A 22,326-nucleotide genomic window follows, 5' to 3' on the forward strand; every position below is an offset into this window, starting at 1 on the left:
GAACTCTTGACACGAAAAATGCGGTTATTCCATGTATTTTTAATAAGCCTCGAAAAAGACTGTAAAATCTAAAGATTTAGACCATATTAAATATGCTATAGGTCTCTCCCCCCCCCCTCTCTCTCTCTCTCTCTCTCTCTCTCTCTCTTTCTCTCGGAACTTCGTATTTCTAGTTACTGATACTTTTTAATGAGATATAAATTGGAATTGACGATAACCAGATTGCCAATCAAGACGCAAGAAGAAGAAAAAGAAAAAACGAAGAGAGCAAGAAGGGAAGCACTAGTACGCCTTCTCGTTTTCGCGCTGCTAGAAAATTTGATCAAAAGTTAGCGTCTCGGAGTAAAAGTTAATCAAATATTAGAGTTCTCGCTTTTTTTTACATCATGTTGCATTTCATGTCAACCTCATTTCTTCTACGTACGTAACGCATTATCCTCGCGTGTATTGCATGTATTTCAACGTTCCTCTTGTGCGTGCACGGAAAACGTGCTCTCGGGATAACTAATCAGAAGTTTCACGGAACATTTACTATCGTTTTTATTCGCAGCATCTCTCTTCCTGGCCTCGATTCACTCGACAGCCGATCGATCATTCACCCAATACATATTATGTAAGAGCCCATCAAGCCGATCAGTGACATAGACGCGCCCAGTATTTCTATGAGTATCAAATGGCACAGGGAATAAAGGCATCACTCTATAGACAAGACGCTTTTGCTTTTGCCTGTTGAATATATTATTGACAACATTTTTGCACGTAGCTCTTGAAATATTTTGACCCGAGACTTCGCAACATAATGCCTCGAAGCTGCACAATACAACGTAATTTTCATTATTTTTTTTTTAATTATTATTTGTATAATAATATGGCTATCATGTAATTGTAAATGATCAAGCAATCCTATCATGTAATTATTAATTATCAAATAATCGTACAAACATTTGATTATTGAATAATCAAATAACATGCTGCGCAATACTATTAAATGCTAGATTAAGTTTGCTTTAATTGTTACGGACATGTGGATTGTTACAGTTTATCATATAGATATTCAATTGAATATATTGAATTGGATATATTACAATAATAGTGTCGAAGAGATATCAGTCAATATTAAAAGTGTATATAGTTACAAACAGGAGAGGATCAATTTTGTCGCCTTCAGGATTACTCACACACTAATTAGCATAGACATAAGTAAAAAGGTATCTTCAGATACTTGAAAAAAATCTCGCCAATGAAGACACCTGCGAAAGCGTAGATCTCCCCTGATCTCTTGACGGTCATAAATCTCGGGGGAAAAGCCACTTCCTGGATTCTCCTCGGCTTTAAAAGCGAATTTAAAATAGATTTCGCAGTAATCGCCCGGTATCCCGCTTTGTTCGGAGCAGATAGTTACGACGAACAGATCGCGCGCAATCCGGCAGTCTCTCTCTCTCTCTCTCTCTCTCTCTCTCTCTCTCTCTCTCTCTCTCTCTCTCTCTCTCTCTCTCTCTCTCAATCTACCTATTGAACGACCTCGAATCTTACGCGTAATTCGCTCCCACGTAATATGGTGCGGCAATTATAGTCCTTATTAGCTAGAAAATTCACGACGTACCATATAAAAGATTATTCCGACTTAACGATATTTACCGGGATAAATACTCAAGAGCGAAACGAGAATTGATGGAAAAAAATAACTGAAACAACTGAACGAACGTGTCGCCTACGGTTTACAAATTGGATATCCTATATATTGGACGATATTACAATCGTGTTATCGTATGTGTAATTGAAGATATATTTTATATGAAATAGTCTCTACGCCATCTCCTTGACAGTCGATTCATCGGGGATGCGGCACGGGCGCTTTTATTCAAACGCGGCGAACACGCGTCGAGACGAGATCCAAAGTCGCGACCAGGGAGGAGATTCCCTAATAAATCTCCTCTCAATCCCGATCGATCGTAAATCGCCGGGTTACAAAGAAAAGCGGGCATTTCCGCCCGGTGGCACGGAAACATTGGATTCTTTTCGAAAAGCGAACGCGGCCGCGGTCGCGGCGATGCACCGGAGCGTTACATCGGCGGTGGCCGTTGTATCCCCCCCGGTCTGCAGAGAAACGCGTCGTCGCGCTGGTTTGTGTATAAAGGCGAACGCAACGACGGGACGCGGCGACGCTTTGTGCACTCGCCGTATGCTTTTTAAACGAAATTTATGTTAATCCGTTCGCTCGCTTGCCGGTGTATCGCGAATCTATACAGTACGAGAGGAAGGATATTTTTGGCTTACGGATCTCGAACGGAGGGTAAACCCAGAGGATTAATCGCGGTGTACGAAATGTTTTTTGTAGATTTAACTTTTTGGACTTTTATTTTTGTAAAAACATTTTTCAATTTTATTTTTAGAAAGTATATTATTCACATGACAATTCGAATTTTCTAAAGAAACTAATGACACGTTAGTATATATATTATCAGATTATAATAGTGCATAATATAATAATTGTAAAATACATTTGATGCAATATTTTGCGTATTCGTGAGGATTACGTATAACGTATAGTATTCGTCAATACATCACAAGAGCTCGACATTTTTTTATCATGGAAAATATAAAGTGACAAGTCCTCAAAATATTGTATCCCAAAATATTTCTGGTTTTGTCTGCTTTTTTAAAAGCAAGGTTAAAATAAAGAAAGAAATTCAGAGATACTCGTTGTCAATCGACAAAATTGGAAGAAGAAACGAAATAGCTGCAAAAATAGTTACGAATGTAACTATTTTCACATAGTACATATAGGAAGTTAAATAGAGCAGGTCTACCCTCTTAGTTGCAAACGCATTTAATCAGAGTTAGATTCAGGTAAATGTATTTGATCGGAATTTGATTTGTGCGGGTGTGTACCACACTTGATGCAACCAAGGAACAAGTTACAGCGAATTCGGAGGACGAAATTGGGAACATCAAGTTGGCCGAAATTAGAAACTTTCGCTGTCTCAATATAGGGGTTGTAATACTGTAATCCAGTAATCCTGCAGTGTAATACTTCACTTCACTCTACTTAAACTAATACGCAGAGTAATCCTATATATTAGTCCTAATATATAGAGTAAACTGTATTAGTATCAATAAACGTCACAAGGTAATTTATCGAATGCTATTTAGAATTAATTAATGCTAAATTTATTTTTAAATAATACCTAGCAAAAATTATAGCGAAACATCTTTTCTATATTAGATTATAAAAGACTTAGCTTTTTAATTGGCAAAACAGAATCTAATTATACATTTTAATTTTAAACTTTAAATATCACGATAAAATTACCTTTGTAAATATCACGATAAAATCATTTTTTTTAATGATTATTTTTAGTGAGATATAATGTTATAAATGTATCATATGACATTTCAAGTTCTTAAAATATGATTTCTTCGTATCCCATATTTCTATTATGTCAAAACTGGCTTAAAAATAACTTATTTAAATGAAATTATCTTACATTTATACATTGGTAAGAATTAAAACCTTCCCTTTCTGTGCCGCTGAGAAGTTTTACGCGTTTGCTTCAGTTCTCTTACTCTTAACACAATTTAAATCTTTTCTTAAGAACTAAGTTTTAAATATTAAAATTCTGGCGATAAAAATCCACTTAAAGGAATGACGGTTCTCAATAGAATATTCACTTTTACTATTAAATCACTGAATCTCGTAGAATTGTCGCATTACGTTCCCGTAGTACGCGACACGCGTGCTTAATAATATGTTAAATCGTTAAGAGCGTTCACAGAACTACGCGGAGTAGCGGAGAGAAATCGTCTCCTTCTCGCATAGGGAGAAAAGTCCCTGGAATGCAGCTACGGATGCATGTGACACGACATGGAAATGCAACTTTTGCGACAGCTTGCACGTAACTCGAGACACGACGTTTTCACGCTGCATGTCCGAAATATGGATATCTTAACGGGTCATATAAATGCAGTTTATCTTATAATACTATAAGATATTTAAACATGGGATTTATTACGACTTTTTGAGTTTTCGCTGCTGCGATGTACAACTCCAGATAAATCCCTTGAAGAAAACGTAGTCTCCGGAAAATTAAAATTAATCTCGCTTTTTTAAATTTATCGCAAAAACACTCCGATTGCCGTCATCGTAGACCTCGACGGCACGAAACACAATATACAAATAGTGCCAATAATTTTCACAGCTGCCATTATTATTTGTTACATTATCTGACACCGGCAGGCATTTTCATACGATATAATACAGACAGCCATAACTTTATCTCTCTTTGACGGCTGCATTTGGACACACGGTTTATTGCGACCGTGCTCTTTTGTGCGCGTACGATCATTTTCGATATCAGCAGATGCGCCTTTGACGAGGGAAAACGTTGTTACATCCAAAACTGAAAAACGATATCGCGTTCTCTTTTTTGCACGGTGGAGAGAGAGAGAGAGAGAGAAAGAGAGAGGAGATGAATGGATAGACAGACAGATAGATAGATAGAAAGGGAAGGAGAGAGGGGAAAGGGAAGAGGAAAAGGATAGGCCCAGCTCTTTTTCGCCTCGTGGAAAACTGCCAACGCGAGCTGCATGCTTGCAATTATGAGTGCACCGGCACGTCGTTGGAGCCAATTCAACGCCCGCAACAGCTTGCCCGTAATTTTGGCTGCGACGGCGTGCCCAGGGCGTCGCTTTGCATTCGGTTCGTGTATTTCCAACGGAATTAATGTTAATCGCTAATAGCGGCGGAAAATTGGAAAGTCCGCGACGTAAAGAGAACCGTCCCTCGAAGGTTTCAGGCCGCTGGGGCTGGCGCGACGCGCCGATTTTCCGCGTCTCTCCCCAGCCGCGCTCTCTTTCTCCGAAGCGGAAAACGGATTAGAGCGTCGCCTTTCGAGAGCGCGTCGTAGAAATCTTCCAGGTCGATAGACGAGTCACGAAGCCGGTCGAACGATGCGCGTGCTAATGATAGAACGGCCAAAATGTATATCGCGCGAGAGCTTTATTAATAAATGAAAGCAACGAAGGGAGGCGGAGAGGTTTGATATTCAACTAACGAGAAACTGTCCGTTACATTTCGTCGCGTGTACCATGTGACATGGGGGTCGTTTATCATCGCACAGGTATCTTCCTTTCCGGATTTAAATGACATCTTCATTATACGAAACGGTCCATATCCGACTTACTTTAAATACGTTCGCGCGAAATCGCGGCAGCTCATTCCCCTTTATTTAGGAATGGAAATTTCCGATGAATTATTGATGGGAGGGCGGAGGTTTCGTATAAAATTTGTATATGCGAAGTTATAATGGAGATCTGCGATGTGCATATTTTTACGTGAGCTCACGAAGAGCTCTAAGCTTAAGTAAACTTTAGAGAATACGCGACAATCCACAGTTATTTAGCCGAGCACACTTGGAATACGTATTGCAACCCTCAAAGGGATTGGCTCGAGGCGAAGGATTCGTTCCATGAAGTTCAGGATACGGGATATGGGCCAAAAGAGAAAGTTGGCTTCTTTCCCTCCCTTCTGTCTCTTCTCTCCTCCTCCCGTTGCGCACCATCCCTCGGAAGTGCAAATGCATGCGTCGCCGTACAAAGCAGGGTGAGCGTTTCGGGCTGCAACAGCTTGCCCATAAGCCGCCTCTACGCCGCTATTGCTATAATTTATATTCAGTACGCAGACTTTCGCGTAACCGGCTTACGTGACGATACGTGTGCAGAAGAATAGCGTATACGGCCTCGCGGATGCGATGCACCGTCCCCCTCTCGGCAACCTCGCGAGGTCGAGGTGGTCTTTTCAAGTTTACGAAGCGTTAGTCAAATTGGCCGCGCGGAAACGCGCACGTCAAGAGGCAAAGGCTTTTCCCGCGCCCGGAGCGCAGCGAGAATCGGGCGAAGTTTCAGATCCCCCGGTCGCATTAGAAGGAGGATTTCCATAAATAAAGGGAAGAGAACGGGCGCTTTATGAAATTTCCGAGGTCGCGAGGCAACAACCCGAGATAATTCGCTCTCGCCAGGACGCCGCGCGAGATTACGCGAGGAGCGATAGATAGACATTTTGATGGACCCTGATTGTTTCACGCGCTACTATAACGGATACTTTCGCAAAAAGAAAAAAAAAAGGGGGTGGAAATGAGTTTCAAAAACGGTGAGAGAGAGAGAGACTCTCGTTTCTCGCGTTCGTCACGAGGGAATTCTCCGAAGGAGTGATGAACGGCACGATTATGCTCGTTCCGTGCGCGCTCTGACATATATCATACGACATATGTCACAACGTTATATTATATTTGCACACTATTATCAACTCGCACGTACCTACACCAATCCGCTGACGCGTGTCCGCCAGCCGGAGAGAGACGTACAAGTCGTACCGGCGACTCGGAGAGACCGCGCTTATGACATTCTCAACTCTAGATTAATTTCGGAAAGAAGATTCTCTCCGCGTTATAGTCACGTCACGGGGATAACCAGGCGCTCCGTATGCAGAACGCGCGTCGTGCGCGAAATTATTCTTATTTCGGCGACGATTTTTCACTTCTGAAAACGTGAAAGAATTGACCATTGGAAATTAATCTTTAAGTGGAGCTTGAGAAGCCGCTCTGTTTTTTTTTTTTTTTTTTTTTACCAAATTAAAACTCGTTTGACGTGGGAGACGCATCTTAATAACTGCATCTTAATATCCATCCAATTTCGCTGCTTATAATACAAACACCTGCTACTTGCGCAATAAATTCTAAGCTCGCGCTAATTACTGATGCGAAAAGTTCAAGGAATAAATCCGGAAATAAATTTCGATGTCGTCGGTGAATACCCCTCTCTCAATGCGCCATACAAACGGCACAATGAGAAATGGCCGTGGTTTATTGTCCGACGCGAAAACTTACAGCGAAAGCCTTTTCAACGGAAAGCGCGGAGAAAAGTTCCTTCTTTTTTCCCCTCCCCTTTTTTTCTACAAGCAAGATAACGCCCGCCGTGGCAGCGATTTTGCGTTCGCCGTTACGACGCGGTTGCAAATGAAAGCGCCACAGACGCAGTTTGCTGTTACACTCGCTCTCAACACGTGACAGACGAACCATTTACAGGAACACAGCTTATTTCGTGCTATTTCCTAGAGCGGCCGTCCCGAAATACAAGCGCAACTTCGCGGATAACAAATCGGTCTGACGGAAAGAGTCATTAGACGCTCCTTTTTCTGAAAATAATGATAAACGATCTCTAAAAAATACCATAGATATTTAGCATTAACTGTTCTCGCGATGCAAATTATACATTTTTTGTCCGCGAATCGACAAGCATTTTATTTATACATATTATAAAATGCGAAGCATGTTTGGAATTTAAGGAATTCGATTTATAATCTCGTATCAACCATTTCTTATCGTCTGATCATTGATTTTTATTTTAATATCGACTTTTTGCCATAGATTAAAGAAACGAAAGTGTTATTTATTTGGCTATAAAAAACATATGTGCAGAACTAAAGTCCCACGCTTCTTCCAAGAAAATAATTTTTAGATCTCTTTCAGTTTTTGTCCTTTCTCTTTCTCTTTCTCTTTCTCTCGGTCTACTTCCGCGTTTCTCAGAGATATAGATATTATTTTTCTACTCCCATAGATCGTAGACCGGGTTTCCTTCCTTGGCTCATTGCACGGCTATAGGACACAGTTCATAGGGGTTCTATTGAACGACGACGAGGAGAGAAACATCGGAGAGCTTACCGTACGATTGGAGCCTTGATAATAATGTAACGTAAGTCCAGTTCGTGCAGTGGATGTGGGAAAAGATGCGGGGAAGGGTAGCCTTTCGAACGTTAACTCGGTGGCACATTGAAACGAAGGCATAAGACAGTTTATGAGATACGTGGGGCGGAAAATTCTGTTAAGGTCCATCCGCAAATGTGTGCACGATACGTCTCTGCAATTGCCAATTACTTTTTCCCTCTATTTCTCTCTCCCTCTCTCTCTCCCTCTCTCTCTCTCTCTCTCTTTTAGAGGAGAGTATAATCAAAATAATTGAATTAACAATAAATTCACGTTTATTTGAAAACTGCTGGCAACGCAATAAAATAAATCCGTATCAGAATAATTTAAAAAATTGTAAAAAATATTATGAAAAATTTGCAATAATTTTATATAAACATTTTATCTCTTTGCAGAAACAATTTTCTATCAAAAGTTATCATAGTAAGTGCGGATCAAAGTAGGAATTATAAAAATTTTAATCATATTTTTTATTGAACTGCGCGCGCGCGCGTGTGTGTGTGTGTGTGTGTGTGTGTGTGTTACTACTTATGACGTGAAACTCTGAAATTTCTTCTTATGACCCGTAGCTACTATCGTACATACTAATTTTTTGTATAAAATTTTCTCCGTGTTGAAACACTATATACAATCATATGCATTAGTTTTTTAATTTTAATATAACTGAATTTATCCATGCTTAGGTAATTTACAAAGCTAGTGGAATTAGTTGAAAAATTAAATCAGACTTATATAACTTGTGTTTCTTATAAACAAAAATATCGTCCAACAGTGTCAAAGCATTCCTAATAAATTAAGCTTGGTAATGAAAAGATGATTAATTTAATATCTCTTCGGTAGAAATTTTCAAGAAAACTCGACAATTAGCTCCGGCACGATATTGATAAAAAAATAAAGTTCTATTCGTTAAATTCAAGTTATAAAAACACTTTGTCAAAGGTTCTCATATTAAGATCTATTATTTAAAATATATCCTAAACAATGTTTACATTATAAGATTTTAAACTTAATTATATAAATGAAATATGTAAGCAATTCAAAGAATATTTGAACTAAAATCATAATATGTTAGCTTAGAACGCTCAGTATGCCTTCAACTTGTAGGTGCTGTAAGATTATTGATCGCCGCTAATGTATCACATACTTAGAAAGCCCAGCATCTAGCCATGGTTAGCGTACGTGTAACCTTGTTCCATTGAAATAACACGACGGGTCTTGAACACGACGATTTAATTCATAACGACCACTTAATGCACCCTGCTCTAAACACGACTTTAACAACTTTCACGCATCGAATACTCGGTAACCATCGGTAATCTGTATACATCAGTATATTAGTCAGTACATTATCTCTTCGATACGTTGGTATTTCAATTGACGAATAACACATCGAATTCGAATATTCGTAATAATTCGAGTACTTTAACTCGTAGTAATCTCGTATTCGAATTAATTGATTGACCAGGCTCTCCGAATGTTTACAACTTTAGCTATACATTTGACAATTTTTTATGGCAACACCCGATGTCTCATCGCGTATCGCTGCATCATGGAGGAGTTATGCGCGCGGTAAAAAGTGGTTCATTTATTATGGTGTACGGCTAACCTCTCGTGGGATTGGAATTATAAGTCTTGGACGCGGCCGTTTAAATTATGACCGGCACTTAATGCACTCCGTATATGTAACTATATAAGCCGGAGCGGCTCGACAACTTCGTAGAGGCAGCGTGCCAGGAACTCGTAATTGTTTTGAATTAACGATACTTTAAGCTGCGCCCAACTGCGAACCCATTATGCGGTTCGTCCATACCGATTGTACGGTCCAATTGTAGTACTTATATACGACTGCATTCTCTGCGCGCTAGAGAAAGGTGACTTTAAAAAAAAAAAAAGACTACTTTTTCCTCACGACATTCGTCGCGGTGACGAAGTTTTAGAGTCTATGATGCTCATGTATTTCGGCCTGTTCAACTATGTAAGTTGTTTTTATTATTTTAAAAACAGTTGCTCAACGCGAGCTGAAAGTGGCATTTCATGTACTAGAAAAATGCAAATCTGCATACGTCCATTAACCGGCGAAATAAATTTTGGTGCTTTTTTTCGTTAAGGAAGAAATGGTTGACCTGCTTTTTGAGGCCATGACACATAACGCTGTTAAATCTGGTTTAATCAATGAACGTGTTGCACGTAGCTGTATATACCGTGCGCAAGCATACATACACATTGTGCATATAAACGATACGATAAAAAGGTTTTTCTTGACATGTCTTTAAAATGCACATTTAACCAATAAAGACTTGACTGACTCGTTGGATTAAAAAATCGATCAAACCGAATCCACGTTTAAACTTAAATTGAAAACGCGTTTATTATTCACACCGAAAAGTTTGATAATAATTATGAAACCTAGATAATAGCTACTAAGCTTTGGTGAAATAATTTCAATTAAATATTTAGTTAATATAATCAAATATTTAGTAATATCGAATAGCCATTTGGTTAATATCATATTGTTTAGTTACGATTATTATTAAATATTAACCAAGTTTCATTACTATTGTCCAACTCTTCTTTAGTACATCTATGCTCTTAAAACTAAAATTTGCCTAAATTTTTTAATTGTTAATTGCTTGTATAAAAACATCGACGCTCTTACGTTAAAACGAACATTATTCTTTCCGCCTCTTTTAGTTTAGCATATAAAATCTATAGACAGAGCAAATTGGGTAGGGCATTGTACAAACGCCCGAATATAACACAAAAGAACTCAAAGCCAAATATCACTGAGTTAACGAGCCTTTTTCGAAAAATCTTCCGTTTCCTTCCTATAATATCACGGTTACTATTTTTCACTGATAAACACAAATGTAACTTTAAAAACGATATGTTGCTCCCATTATTGATATTACATTTATCAAGCCCGATATATAATATTTGGACTGACGTAGCAAATTTATTACAGACTGCGATTTTGCGTTTCCAGTTTTCTGCATTTTCTGACGATCAATTAAAAGGGGCTTACATTCGTATTTTTAATTATATAGGTTAAATTACGTGTCCCTTGCACATCGAGTGCAGCAAATATATTTATTAATATTTTAGGAACATTTATGACACGTTTATTAATGTATGAAACGAGCGTGTTAGGCTAGGACAAATTGGTAGGGCGATATTATATTGATAAAGTTTATCTTTATTTAATGAGAGGTGAAAATTAAACGAAATAATTAATTGACATCGAAATCAATGTGTCGCACGACAGTACGTAAAATCACGTCGACGAATTTCATATCGTGTTCAATGTCGGCGAGGGTAATGACGACGACGACAAACATTTTTCTTTCCCGGTATTTGCGAGAACGCCGAAAGTTATATTAAGGCAAATGCATGCTTGGGCCGCCACGAGTGATGCTTATGACGCACCGGTGAATTATCGGCGGGCATCGGGTAATGCTTGTGACGGGGAACATATTAAAAGTCTGATATATTATCCCGTTTGATATCTCGAGACATTTTGTCTGAATGCTATCGTATGTATCTAGATGCGTATCCAGATACATGTATACGTAACAACTGGACACGTTAATTGTTGCACATTGTAAAAGAAAAAAAAAAACGAAATTTTTGTGTTTATCATTCTTTTTCAGATGCGCGTTCTTCAAATTGTGAGTGAAAAAACCGAATGCGTTATTCAAATGTTTTTAAACGCTGCGCATCTCTGACAAGAGTCGAGAGTAAGTTAAGCACTCTAAAGTGCTACTCTGGTTGAATTTTCACCCTGATGCTACTTAAATTTAGTAGAATTTTTGTTATTAAAATTTTGCTAGTTTAAAATGGTATTTTTAGTAAGATTTTTTTACGTTAAAATAGTATTAATTCAGTTATTTTGACAATTTAGTAGAAATAGAATAAAGTAGAAAAAATCTAAACAATTTTCTTAAGTATAAAAGAAATGTGAATGATATTTTAGAGTAGTATTGACAAAGCACTACGAGTGGCACTCTAGAATTCAATTTACACACAGACACACGGAAGAGAAAAAAAAATCTGTGTTAATTATATTAATGTACTGAAGAAAGTATATTAAAAAATTACAAAGGAGTAAGAAGGTCATCATACCCTCCATTTTTCCCGGAACAATTTTGCGTGAAAAGGGAACATTTTGTCGCATGGCGTGCTTATATTTCTAATGTCACAAATTGAAATATCGTACTCCTATGACGTCATCTCGCACCATGGTGTACATCTCCCTGTAAAATTATCCCGAACAGGAAACTGAGCGTATAAAATAGTTATTTACAATCCGCTCACATTTCCACTAAATTTGTCGAGCGATAGCGATGGCGAACCATGAGATAAAGGCAGCGCACATACCTTGTCGAGGTCTATCTCGTCCTGAGCATTGAGTTCCGGGCAATTGAAGATGTTGTTCGTATCGATGGCATTATCGCCCCTAGTCAGACCGGCGAATACCAACACCAACACGCACCACTTCATCGTTCACGTTGGACCCCGAACTAATTAACCGCAAGCCTTACAAAGCCCAATTACGACGGGCAATTAATAAAGCCGTTTCTCTCCCGCAGCGCACGGACGTTAGATCTCTCCCGACCTTTCTACCGTTCGTACGTCTCTCTATTTATGCGCGCGTATAGACGTTGCCACTCCACGTTGTGCGGGTGCTCAGTTACATCTGCTCAGTTCTATCACCGAGCTTGTAATGCGTCTCAAAAGAGATCTTCGCGGGTGCTCTTTACTTTCGCGTCTTTCACCGCGAGCATCGCTCCTCCTCGAGTAATATTTTAGAGTGATTTGAGTATTATTCGCTTCTCCCCTCGCACGCGAGTTACGTTTGATTTCTTTTTATTGAAACGGCAAAACGCGACTTCTTCGCGGCAGCATAGCGATATCGCACTCGTGATCACCAAGTTGACCAGGTCACGCGACTCCGCTTTGTCCAATTTATTCTCTCTCTCTCTCTCTCTCTCTCTCCTTTTCGCTCACTCGCCTTATCACTATTACACTCTCTGCCAGTCTCGTTCTCGATGCCAAAGTAATTTAGCTTAATGTCCAGCGCGCTCTTGTAGGCCGCTCTGCTTTTGACCCGCAATAATCGACGCCTCTTCTTCAGCGCATCGTGCTCGATCCCTCGCAATCTTCCACTACTCTTTTACTTCGGTTTTCCTCGATTTGCCCGCGGTTTTCAGCGAAAAATCGGAACACCGTGCGATTTGGAAAAACGCGCCACCAACACTACCGAAAACTTTACGTGCGTCGCTTCCTCCAGATGCCCATCCTAAATCAACCGAGAATTTCACGACTGTACGCTTGAAAATCTTCCGTTTGTTATTAGAGAAAACTGTACAGGATGCTGTGTCACTTTATCAGGGATTCCTATCGAGCGATTATATCGAACGAGACGACAATCGTTGACGTTGGTGACTACGAACGATTGCGCGGGACGAAGCTTCTTTCACAGATCACTGAGAAGGGAGCGGTTTTTTTTCCCGACAGGTATCCTCTCACTGACGCCCGATAGTAAAATCCTCAATAATCAGACCGGACGCTTCCGCCGACGGATCTTCGGAGATAATTCCCGAGATACCGACAGAAATACCGTAGCGATGTAATCGAGAGAAACTCGAAGGCGAGCTCGGCAATTCCGCGTGGAATGAAGTTCAGTTTCTCTCCCTCCGATCCGCCGGTTGGATTGCTGCACCGTTTTCAATTTCCGTTTTGCTTTCTCTCTCTCCCCTTTCTCTCTCTCTCTCTCTCTCTCTCTCTTTTTTCCTCTCTCGTGACTGCGAAAGCGAGCGGGCTTTCTCGGACAGTCACAGTATCACAAATGCAGTATTCACCGGCGAGCGATAGGCAGATAAATGGAAGAGACGTATGGGTACCGGACACCCGCGTCGCACCCCCTCTCGTTCACGTATGCCTACGATCGCATAACGCGATTCGCAACACGTCGGTCCGCCGCGATCTCCGCAGGGAGGGATGTGTACGCGACGAAGTCGGAGGGCACTCTGACGTTCCAGCTGCTCTGTGCTGCGCTGGTCCTCGTTCGGCACACCACGTCCGTCCTTCCTCCGTCGCCGTCGCGATGCCAGAACGAACGGAGAGAGAGAGAGAGAGAGTGAGAGTGAGAGAGGGGGGGTGAGGAGGGAGAGGGACGAGTGGGGAAAACGGGGAATAACGACGGTGGGCGGAAGAACGACGGAAGATCGCGAGGGAATCTGAAAACGGAGACAATATGGGATGGTTACTCCCCGCCGTTCGCTGTGGGACTCGTGGTCGTCTCGTGGAGCCCTGTATCGCGCGATAAAGATGTTGCAAATTACGAGATACGAACGGGGAGGGATAAAACGCGCTGCTGGAATAGAAACCGACCTTCTGAAACTTTACTGATACGCGCAATTTGTGCACTTGCGGGGAAAATTTCAATTTCTTAGGAAGAAACAATTGTTCGTCGATCTCCCCTGATGAAAGATGCACTTTTTCAAAGATATAATTATTATAATTTGAAAGTAGAGATACCCTTGCACAAGATATCTTACTCCAAAAATGAAAGATGCAAACCTTTCTAAGCCAAGAATGTTATTTCTGCGTGACATTTTCTTCGCGCTGCTAAAGAGAAACAATTTTAACTCAAACGATTTTACGATATACATAATCCGTAGACGTTAGGATAAATGAAACACTTTTCCTTCCATGTGAAAGTTACTCTTCTTCATGGATTTATTTCTAAAGAATTAGTAAAGTCTCGTGGAATGAGTCTCTCGGCGGACGAATCAACGAATTATGAGAGATATTAACGTTAAACTTTTTAATAAATGTTTCTCTAGATCAGTTGTTCCCAACCTTTCTTTGATCAGAGACCGCTAGGACTTTTTTGTTCGGTGCAGAGACCCCAAGGTTCAAAATAAACATTTCGAGGATTTGAAAATAAATTTTAATCATAACTTTTAGTTAATATTAAACTTAGAATAATATTTGAATACATTTTTATAATAGAGACCTTTTAATTGAAAATCAATGTGACTTTATTTTGCGAACCTTAATTTAGTTCTCGCGGACCACTGGTTGGGAATCCCTGCTCTACATAATTGTAATCTTCACGTATTTAGATAATTGGTTATTTGAAACGTGCATGAATATAAGAAATGAAAAAGATTATAGATTACGTATAAAAAAGGAAATTTTTCGAATATTTCGAGCTCCCCAATTTCCAGAATTTCTACTTTCGCATTTGTTACAGTACATATCGATCGCGCCAAATATCTTATACTCCAGATCGTGCTCACAACAATGGCCGAATCGGAAATTTCTGCCGGGCAAAATAGTGTTTTCGATTAACCGACGTCTTAATGTTTCACGCCTCGTTGCGCGCTATTGTTCGGAAACGTAGCATAAACTATCATGATCACGATTGAAAGTTACGACATTAATTGAAAAAAGAATATATTTAACACTAATTTATAATTTTTGTGGCTCTGAGATATACAATATTCGATCTCATAAAAAATTGTGTCGGTCATTGTAACAGTTACTCTACGTGTATATATATTTATTTGTATAGTTTATTTTTTAAATGCACGCTTGTGATTTTAAATTTTTGCAAACTCAGAAAGTTTTTTGCTCCCAGAAAAAGTAAAAAAATCGCTGCATTTACATCGTTCTGCTTAGACGCGTAAATATTCCTCTTTGTAATTGTAAACTTTCTTGCTTCTCCATCCTCTCTTGCATAAACGCAATGAATAAGTTTCTTGCATCTTATCGATGCCTAATTACGCGGGTCCAAGTGCAAACAAGAACCATCTCAACGACAGTTGTAGTCGTTAAACCGGCAATTTCACGGTTTGCGGTGCACAAAATGTAACGAGATCACGAAAAACACGGGAAAACGCTGAGTCCGCAAAGAGATGCGCAAGCAATAATAATAGAAACGGGAGAGGAACGAAACGTCATGCCGGAAATGGGACAGAGAGGAGGACGGGGCTCATGGAGCACACACAGATCAAGACGATAAGACGCGAGAGAAGGGAGGGACAGGGCGAGGCGGGGAACGGCCGGACTAGCGGCGTCCATCGAGTGGTGACCGCATCGCTACAATGAGAGTTTAATTCGTTCATTGAAACCGCCGTATGGCGCAGGCATACGGTGTGCTGCCATCGCTGATAGAGCAACGACGGAAGAGATCGAGAGCGCCCACTCGATAGAGCCAAGAATGGTATCCTCGGAACGAGGCAAAGACGCCGATGAAGCACCGTACTTCATCACGAGAGTGGCGGTGCAAAGCGTTCGAGTATAGGTATATGTCTCCCCGCAAGTCTATCCCGCTCTCTCTCCACACCTGAGTACTAAAAGTGAAATACCTTTCGCGTCGCTTAGGATAACGCGCGTTTACACACGCGGAATTCATTTATGTTTAACGTGAACGCAGACTCCTTTAGGAAGCATCGAAGACCATTGCGCTGCTGTACCTAGTGGAATCTAATTGCGTTTTCTAGCGTGAAATAATTATACGCTCCGCATTAATGCCACGGTTTATTTCGCATCTCGCGAAAGCATATTAATTATTGTACCTACATATATTATACGTAATACGTCGTCACGTGAAGCAAAAAGTATTTGTCCGTCAGACACGTAGAATTAAATCAAGAATGCAGGATGAAAAAATTTGTTGTAATATTTATCTCTTTGTTAATTAATTTGCAACCTTTCTTTTTTTCTCTTGATTTTCTGATTTGTATTCGATAATTATTGTAGAAGAATGTCAGGTTTATTTTTCTACCTTTTTTAAGATATCCGAAATATCGATTAACATGTCAATCATCAAATTCGAAACATGTCGATTGACATGTCAAGTGTCAATTAAATTCTCGTGCGAGAAAATAGAATTATATATAAGATATATTATATATATTTTCCCAAAAATAGCTTTTTGCTAATAATTAACATTGGTTTTTGTGCAAACGCTAAAAATTCACTATTAAATTATTGATAAAACTTTAAATGTTTTAAAGTTACAAACATTAAACTATGCTTATTATTGATCAATATTGACAGAAGAAACTATTCCCTATTTTTCTTCAGCAATTTGATCTAAACTGACATTTTAGTTGAATTTTATTATTGAGTGAGTGCAAAAGTCTCAGTCCTTTTTGAAGAGATGACGTTGCTCTTGTTACAGTGTGTCACTGGCAGATATTACGGCGAATTATATATTGCTGAAAAGGTGACGTTAAGAACTATCCATAAAAAAGTTGCGACCATTTGAGTTATTTATAGCTGTTGTATCAATGAAAATAAGTCTTAAAAAAAGGATTTGCGTGCGATTGTAATGTTTGAGTTTCAGAAAGGTATAAAATGGTAAGTACTGTAAAAATATTGAGATAGTCCTGAATACTAATAATTACAAAATACAAATAATTACAAATGTTTTTTTTACAGCATCTACTATTCTTTCTTTTCCGAAACTCATGCATTATAATCACATGCAAATATCCTTTTTTTAGACATTGTAAATAAAGTCTTTTTTTATAGACCATTCTTAACGTTAAAACTAAATGGTAATATAAAAGTAAAATTCTTTACTTATCTTTATTAAACAGACTAACATTACCCACAGAAATTTAGTACATAATACTGCAGAATTTATAGCAATATAAAACACTCAAATATATGAAAGATTAAAAAACTTATATTTTTATGCTGAAGTTAATTTAAACTGTTACGATATATCGACCGGAAATGGTGCTGCCGTTACCGTAAAAAAAAATATATCGTTTTCTAGCGTTTGCTACGAAATAATTGATGTGCTCGCGATACAGCAACTTTGCCTTGTCGGGTAAAAAGAAAACAAAATCGAAATGCAATATCATCCTAATTTCTATTATTCGGCTTACGGCATTATTAATTCTCTTCGCTTCAAAGACGTCACGAATTCTCGGCGGAGAACTACAGTTCGAAGTTGTTAGCCCGTACTTACCGGAATGATGTGCTGTCAGTCTTGTTCTCTCCAAGGAGATCGATTGTTAACTCGGTGTTCGTAGTCCATTCCTTTTTGCTTTTTGACCGAAAGTCATAAGTTCTATACATAGATATTCTAAGTATGACTAATCGACGCGAGTGAAGATGCGTGACTCGCGGAAATATTGTCTGGATTTTCGTGCAATACGACAATAACTCGAGGTTTCGCAATTCAATTGCGCATTCGTCCTTCGCGCGATCCTTTCCTCCCCTATCTCTTTCTACATTAGCAGCAATAACTCATTTTAATCTACTTTCTGGCCTTATAACGATTACAAACGCGAGCAATTAAAATTGAATGGCGCATTTAAACGTAATGTCGACCGGCTCTCGAGGTAATAATTTTTTGAGAGTTCAAATAAAATATGAATAAGGAATTAAGTTAAACGTGCCGCGTGTTCGAGCGACGCAATTTTGTTGCGCTGGACTATTTGTCACACGTCAAATATTTATTCAGTCAAACACGGTCTATTTACTAATGATATTCGACGGGTACAAAGCATTCGGTATTGATCAATACCGAATTACGTTCCATCAGTGAATTTTTCGTCATCCACTTCAACGTGAATATTTATGCGCGGCAATTTCATATTTTATACTTGCCTGTTTCGTTCCGGACAAGGATAGAATTACAAGCCGAATGCTAATTAGAAAGCACATCTCATGCATATTTTCCTCGACTTCTTCGCGTACTGAAAAGGCAAATCAGCGCGGTAAAATAAACTTTTTCGTTCCCCCGTTTTCCTCTCCCCTCTTCGTTGTGGATTTATTCAACGCGGAATTTATAATGATCAGGTACAGTAGATATAGGAAACTCGCGATGTAAACGCGGGATAACGCGATCGTTTATAATCGATATAATATCAAGAATATTTAAAAGTATGAAAATACCATAAGCTTGTTATGCGCCCTTCTGAAATTTTACGCACGCTCGCCGATCTCTCGCCGAAATACACTTCTTGTCTGCTTTTTGCACAAGTGGATTAATTAAAGCAGGAAAGCAGATTATCAACTGCGCCGAGTACTATTAAGGCAGTTTAAAAAATGGGAACGCGTTATGCGCGAGCATTAGCGGGGGTGGTGATTCGACGTAAAGTCGCAACGAGAACGCACTAATTTTTCCCCCTCTCGAGAAAAGAGAGAGAGAGAGAGAGAGAGAGAGATTCCACTTTTTAATGCACTTTAGTGCAATTTGACAAGTCTAAGATATAAATATATTTGTGTGTATGTGTGCGCGTATATTTTATATTCAAATCTAGTTAACGCACGCGGACATTATAAATAATTAAATTTACAGTTTTAACTGGCAGCGAGCGCGACGTCTGCTGAGAGTAGCAATTCAAATCCTTTTCTCTCTTTCCCTCTTTTTCCCTCTCTCCCCTTCCTAGTACGTTTATTTGTTTGCGGCGCGAACCGCTTATCCTGCCCGTCAGAATTTTATCAAATGCGCCCGGATACCAATTAACTGTTCGAAATATACATGGCGCCGGCATACGCGATATTTCCTTTAACGTTAATGAACATTCGCGGTACGGGCGGGCGAATTATTGTTACGTTTAGTTTAAAAATTATACTCGACGGTTAAATATTTGCCATTACACGGGAAACGTAACTCGCGGAATCAAAACGCGCGGCCCCGTACGCGGCATTCTCGTTTTACTCCCCACTAATGAAAGCTAAAGTTTTGTCAGACAATACTTGCGGGACCATTCACTTCATTTCCGTTATTACGTACGCCCGCTGCGATAAATCTGCTTGTTTTCATTATTATGCTAAAACGAATACTCGCGCTGGATCCACAAAGCCCGCCTGTTGTGACGTTATCGTTACTCTGATTAGCGATAATTTTCAATTTCAGCGCGCACGAGAAGGGATAAAAATATATTTTTTGCAGTGTGATCTACATTGTACGTGTATGAAATAAAAAAATTTATATCAAGATCGGACAATTACCTAGCCATAGAGTAGTAATGATAACGTAATAGTGTTTTCAAAGAACATTTTGAAACTGCTAGTTCCCACCGCACGTTGTATGCGTAACGTTGTACGCGCGAACATTCGTCTCCGTTACTCTCCGCGATATTTTTGCCGTAATAAAATTACGCCGCGCGTTGCTCCTCATTTTTCCGCTCGTGAATTAATACATATCGCGGAAATTCGTATCAAAACTTTTCGCGCGGAGGAAAATTGTGACGTATATACTCGGAGATGGGTCGCGTTAAAATAGAATTTCTAAATCCGCGCAGTTGGTCAATTGCGACACTTTAATGAACCACAAGGGAGGAGAGAAAGACGAAAGGAAAATCACGAGCGCGGTTAAGCCGACTTGTTTCGCTTGGGTAGACGCGAGTCCTCGTTGTCTTTTTACGTACCGACACACGCGCGAAAACGTGCGAAAGAAAGGGACAATGATTATTTCTCCGTAAATCCGCGACGACGACGTGAAATAAGAGGGAGATCGTAGTAACTGCTCGCTGAAACGTGCCGCATCGACGTTGCAGCAAGTAGTACGAGTCGACGGCGGGTTCGGCCATTACCACCGACGAAGGACGAGGGAAATAACGGCGGATCGTTCTCTCGCTTAAATTAAACTCGACGATATCTTCGACTTTGCTATCCCGTCCCCCTTTTTAATTTCGACAATACCCCGAGGAGGTCCGGGCCCGAGTTAACGAACGAGTAACCAGATCGACGTATTCCCGAATGAATGTGAAACGGGCTGGATGTTTAAGATATGCAAAGTGTAAGAGCGTGTATATACATCGCAAATATATATATCGAGATAGAATTATTTCAGAATCTGAACTGACTCCGCGCTCACAGTAAATTTCCATATTTACGACTTCACGTGGAATGTCCAAAAAGTGCTTGAGGTTCACTTTCGCGAGTAAAATTTTTATTTATAATTGAAGAGCTTTCTACAAAAACCGAACAAGCCTGAAAAATTAAACTTTCAAGAAATAAAAAAATTTTCCCGTCTTTAAATCCCATATAATCGCGTCTTTAAACATTGTATAAATATGGTAATTTTTCTCTGGGTACGTAATAGATGTAAACGTAAAACCTTTGATCTATATTTTGTGAGGGCTTATTAAAAAAAAACACCGCTGGATTAGTTTGACTCTTTCGCCAATTTTATATTTACAATGTATTTATATGTCTATTTCCCATTTTCTATTTGATGATTTTTGCCGGAACAAAATTGTTTACGATATAATGCTAATAATAGAGAATAATTTGTCACTGTAACTAAGATTTTAAAAAATCTAAAGGTAAAAGGTTTGTTTGGGTTTGGTAGGAAATTTCTCAACTGTTTTATATCTTTAAAAAAAACTACCTATTTATGTATATTATGTATGTTACACATTGCAGATAAAAGAACTAGTTTGAATCGACGACTTTATTCCTTTCTTTTAGAAGCTAGCTGTAAAATATGAAGCACGTGGAAACTTTGGTTACCATATTATTAACGAGAAATTAATTTTAATATTTATTAAATTGGAATCGAGAAGAGTTGTAATTATCCATTTATTGCAACAATGTTAGTTTTAAATAATCCTGTAGTTAATGCAATAACTATTAAGTTAATTGACAAGATTGTGTTTCTTTCTATTTAAATAATTTATAATTATCAATTACAATTTACAATGATCAATTTACACGTATATCACTTGATAAATCAAATTTTATTAGTAAACTAAATATTATAAATTATAAACCGAATAATTGAATGTTCTAGTTAATTTGCATTAAAGCGAGAGATAACGTGTTTCTTAATAAATATATTATCTTTTAATGATGATTTAACTATCTTGAATGATTAATAATAAGAGAGTTTTAGTAGTAAGATCGGTATTCATAATCTGATCTTATATTCAAAATCCTACGATTTTAAGAGACGTTGTAGAGCTATTGTCTGAATGAAGTACTCTTAAACCACCCACAATCAGACTTAAAACGATCTTGAACATAAGATTAGAATAAATCGTCTTAAATTTCCATATATATATATATATATATATATATATATATATATATATATGTATTATATGGGAGATTTTCTTTCTCTTATACATGCACGTACACAGTAGAATCTTAGGGTAAACTTAGGGATAATATTTTATATTATCAAAATATTGAAACATAAACATTGGCTATCTTTTACAACTTTTAGAGAAAAGATGGCCATAGTATTATAGGATAGTTGACCATACATATTTTATGTAGTTAATATTTATAAAATAATAAAAAACTTATAATTTTACATATTTAGTTTATTGTCACATATTATCACATTTAATTTTATTTTTAAACATTTCTAATAATGAATATTTATATAAGTTTAGCATTTATTTAACTTATTGTTAAAACTAAAAGAAATATTTATGATATATCAAATTTAAAATATTTAAGTACGTAGCTTAATTCTCGTCTTTTTAAATACATTATATACATAAATATATACATAAATATTTACTCCGAAAAAAAATCATGGACCATCTTACCCAAACTGTGAGAGAAAAATAATCATAAT

General features: G+C 38.5%; 1 protein-coding gene across 1 annotated transcript in view; it reads right to left on the reverse strand.

The window, feature by feature from the left end:
- LOC105827844 overlaps window positions 1–13,973 on the reverse strand; it is a 63,119-nt gene extending 49,146 nt beyond the window's left edge. Inside the window, exon 1 of the mRNA XM_012666017.3 lies at window positions 12,135–13,973. Coding sequence (XP_012521471.1) covers window positions 12,135–12,257 — 123 coding nt within the window. The 5' untranslated portion in view covers window positions 12,258–13,973. The remainder of the gene's footprint in view (window positions 1–12,134) is intronic.
- Window positions 13,974–22,326: the final 8,353 nt, after the last annotated feature.

The sequence above is a fragment of the Monomorium pharaonis genome, chromosome 6 (genome assembly GCF_013373865.1).
Source record: "Monomorium pharaonis isolate MP-MQ-018 chromosome 6, ASM1337386v2, whole genome shotgun sequence".
Classification (NCBI taxonomy): domain Eukaryota; kingdom Metazoa; phylum Arthropoda; class Insecta; order Hymenoptera; family Formicidae; genus Monomorium; species Monomorium pharaonis.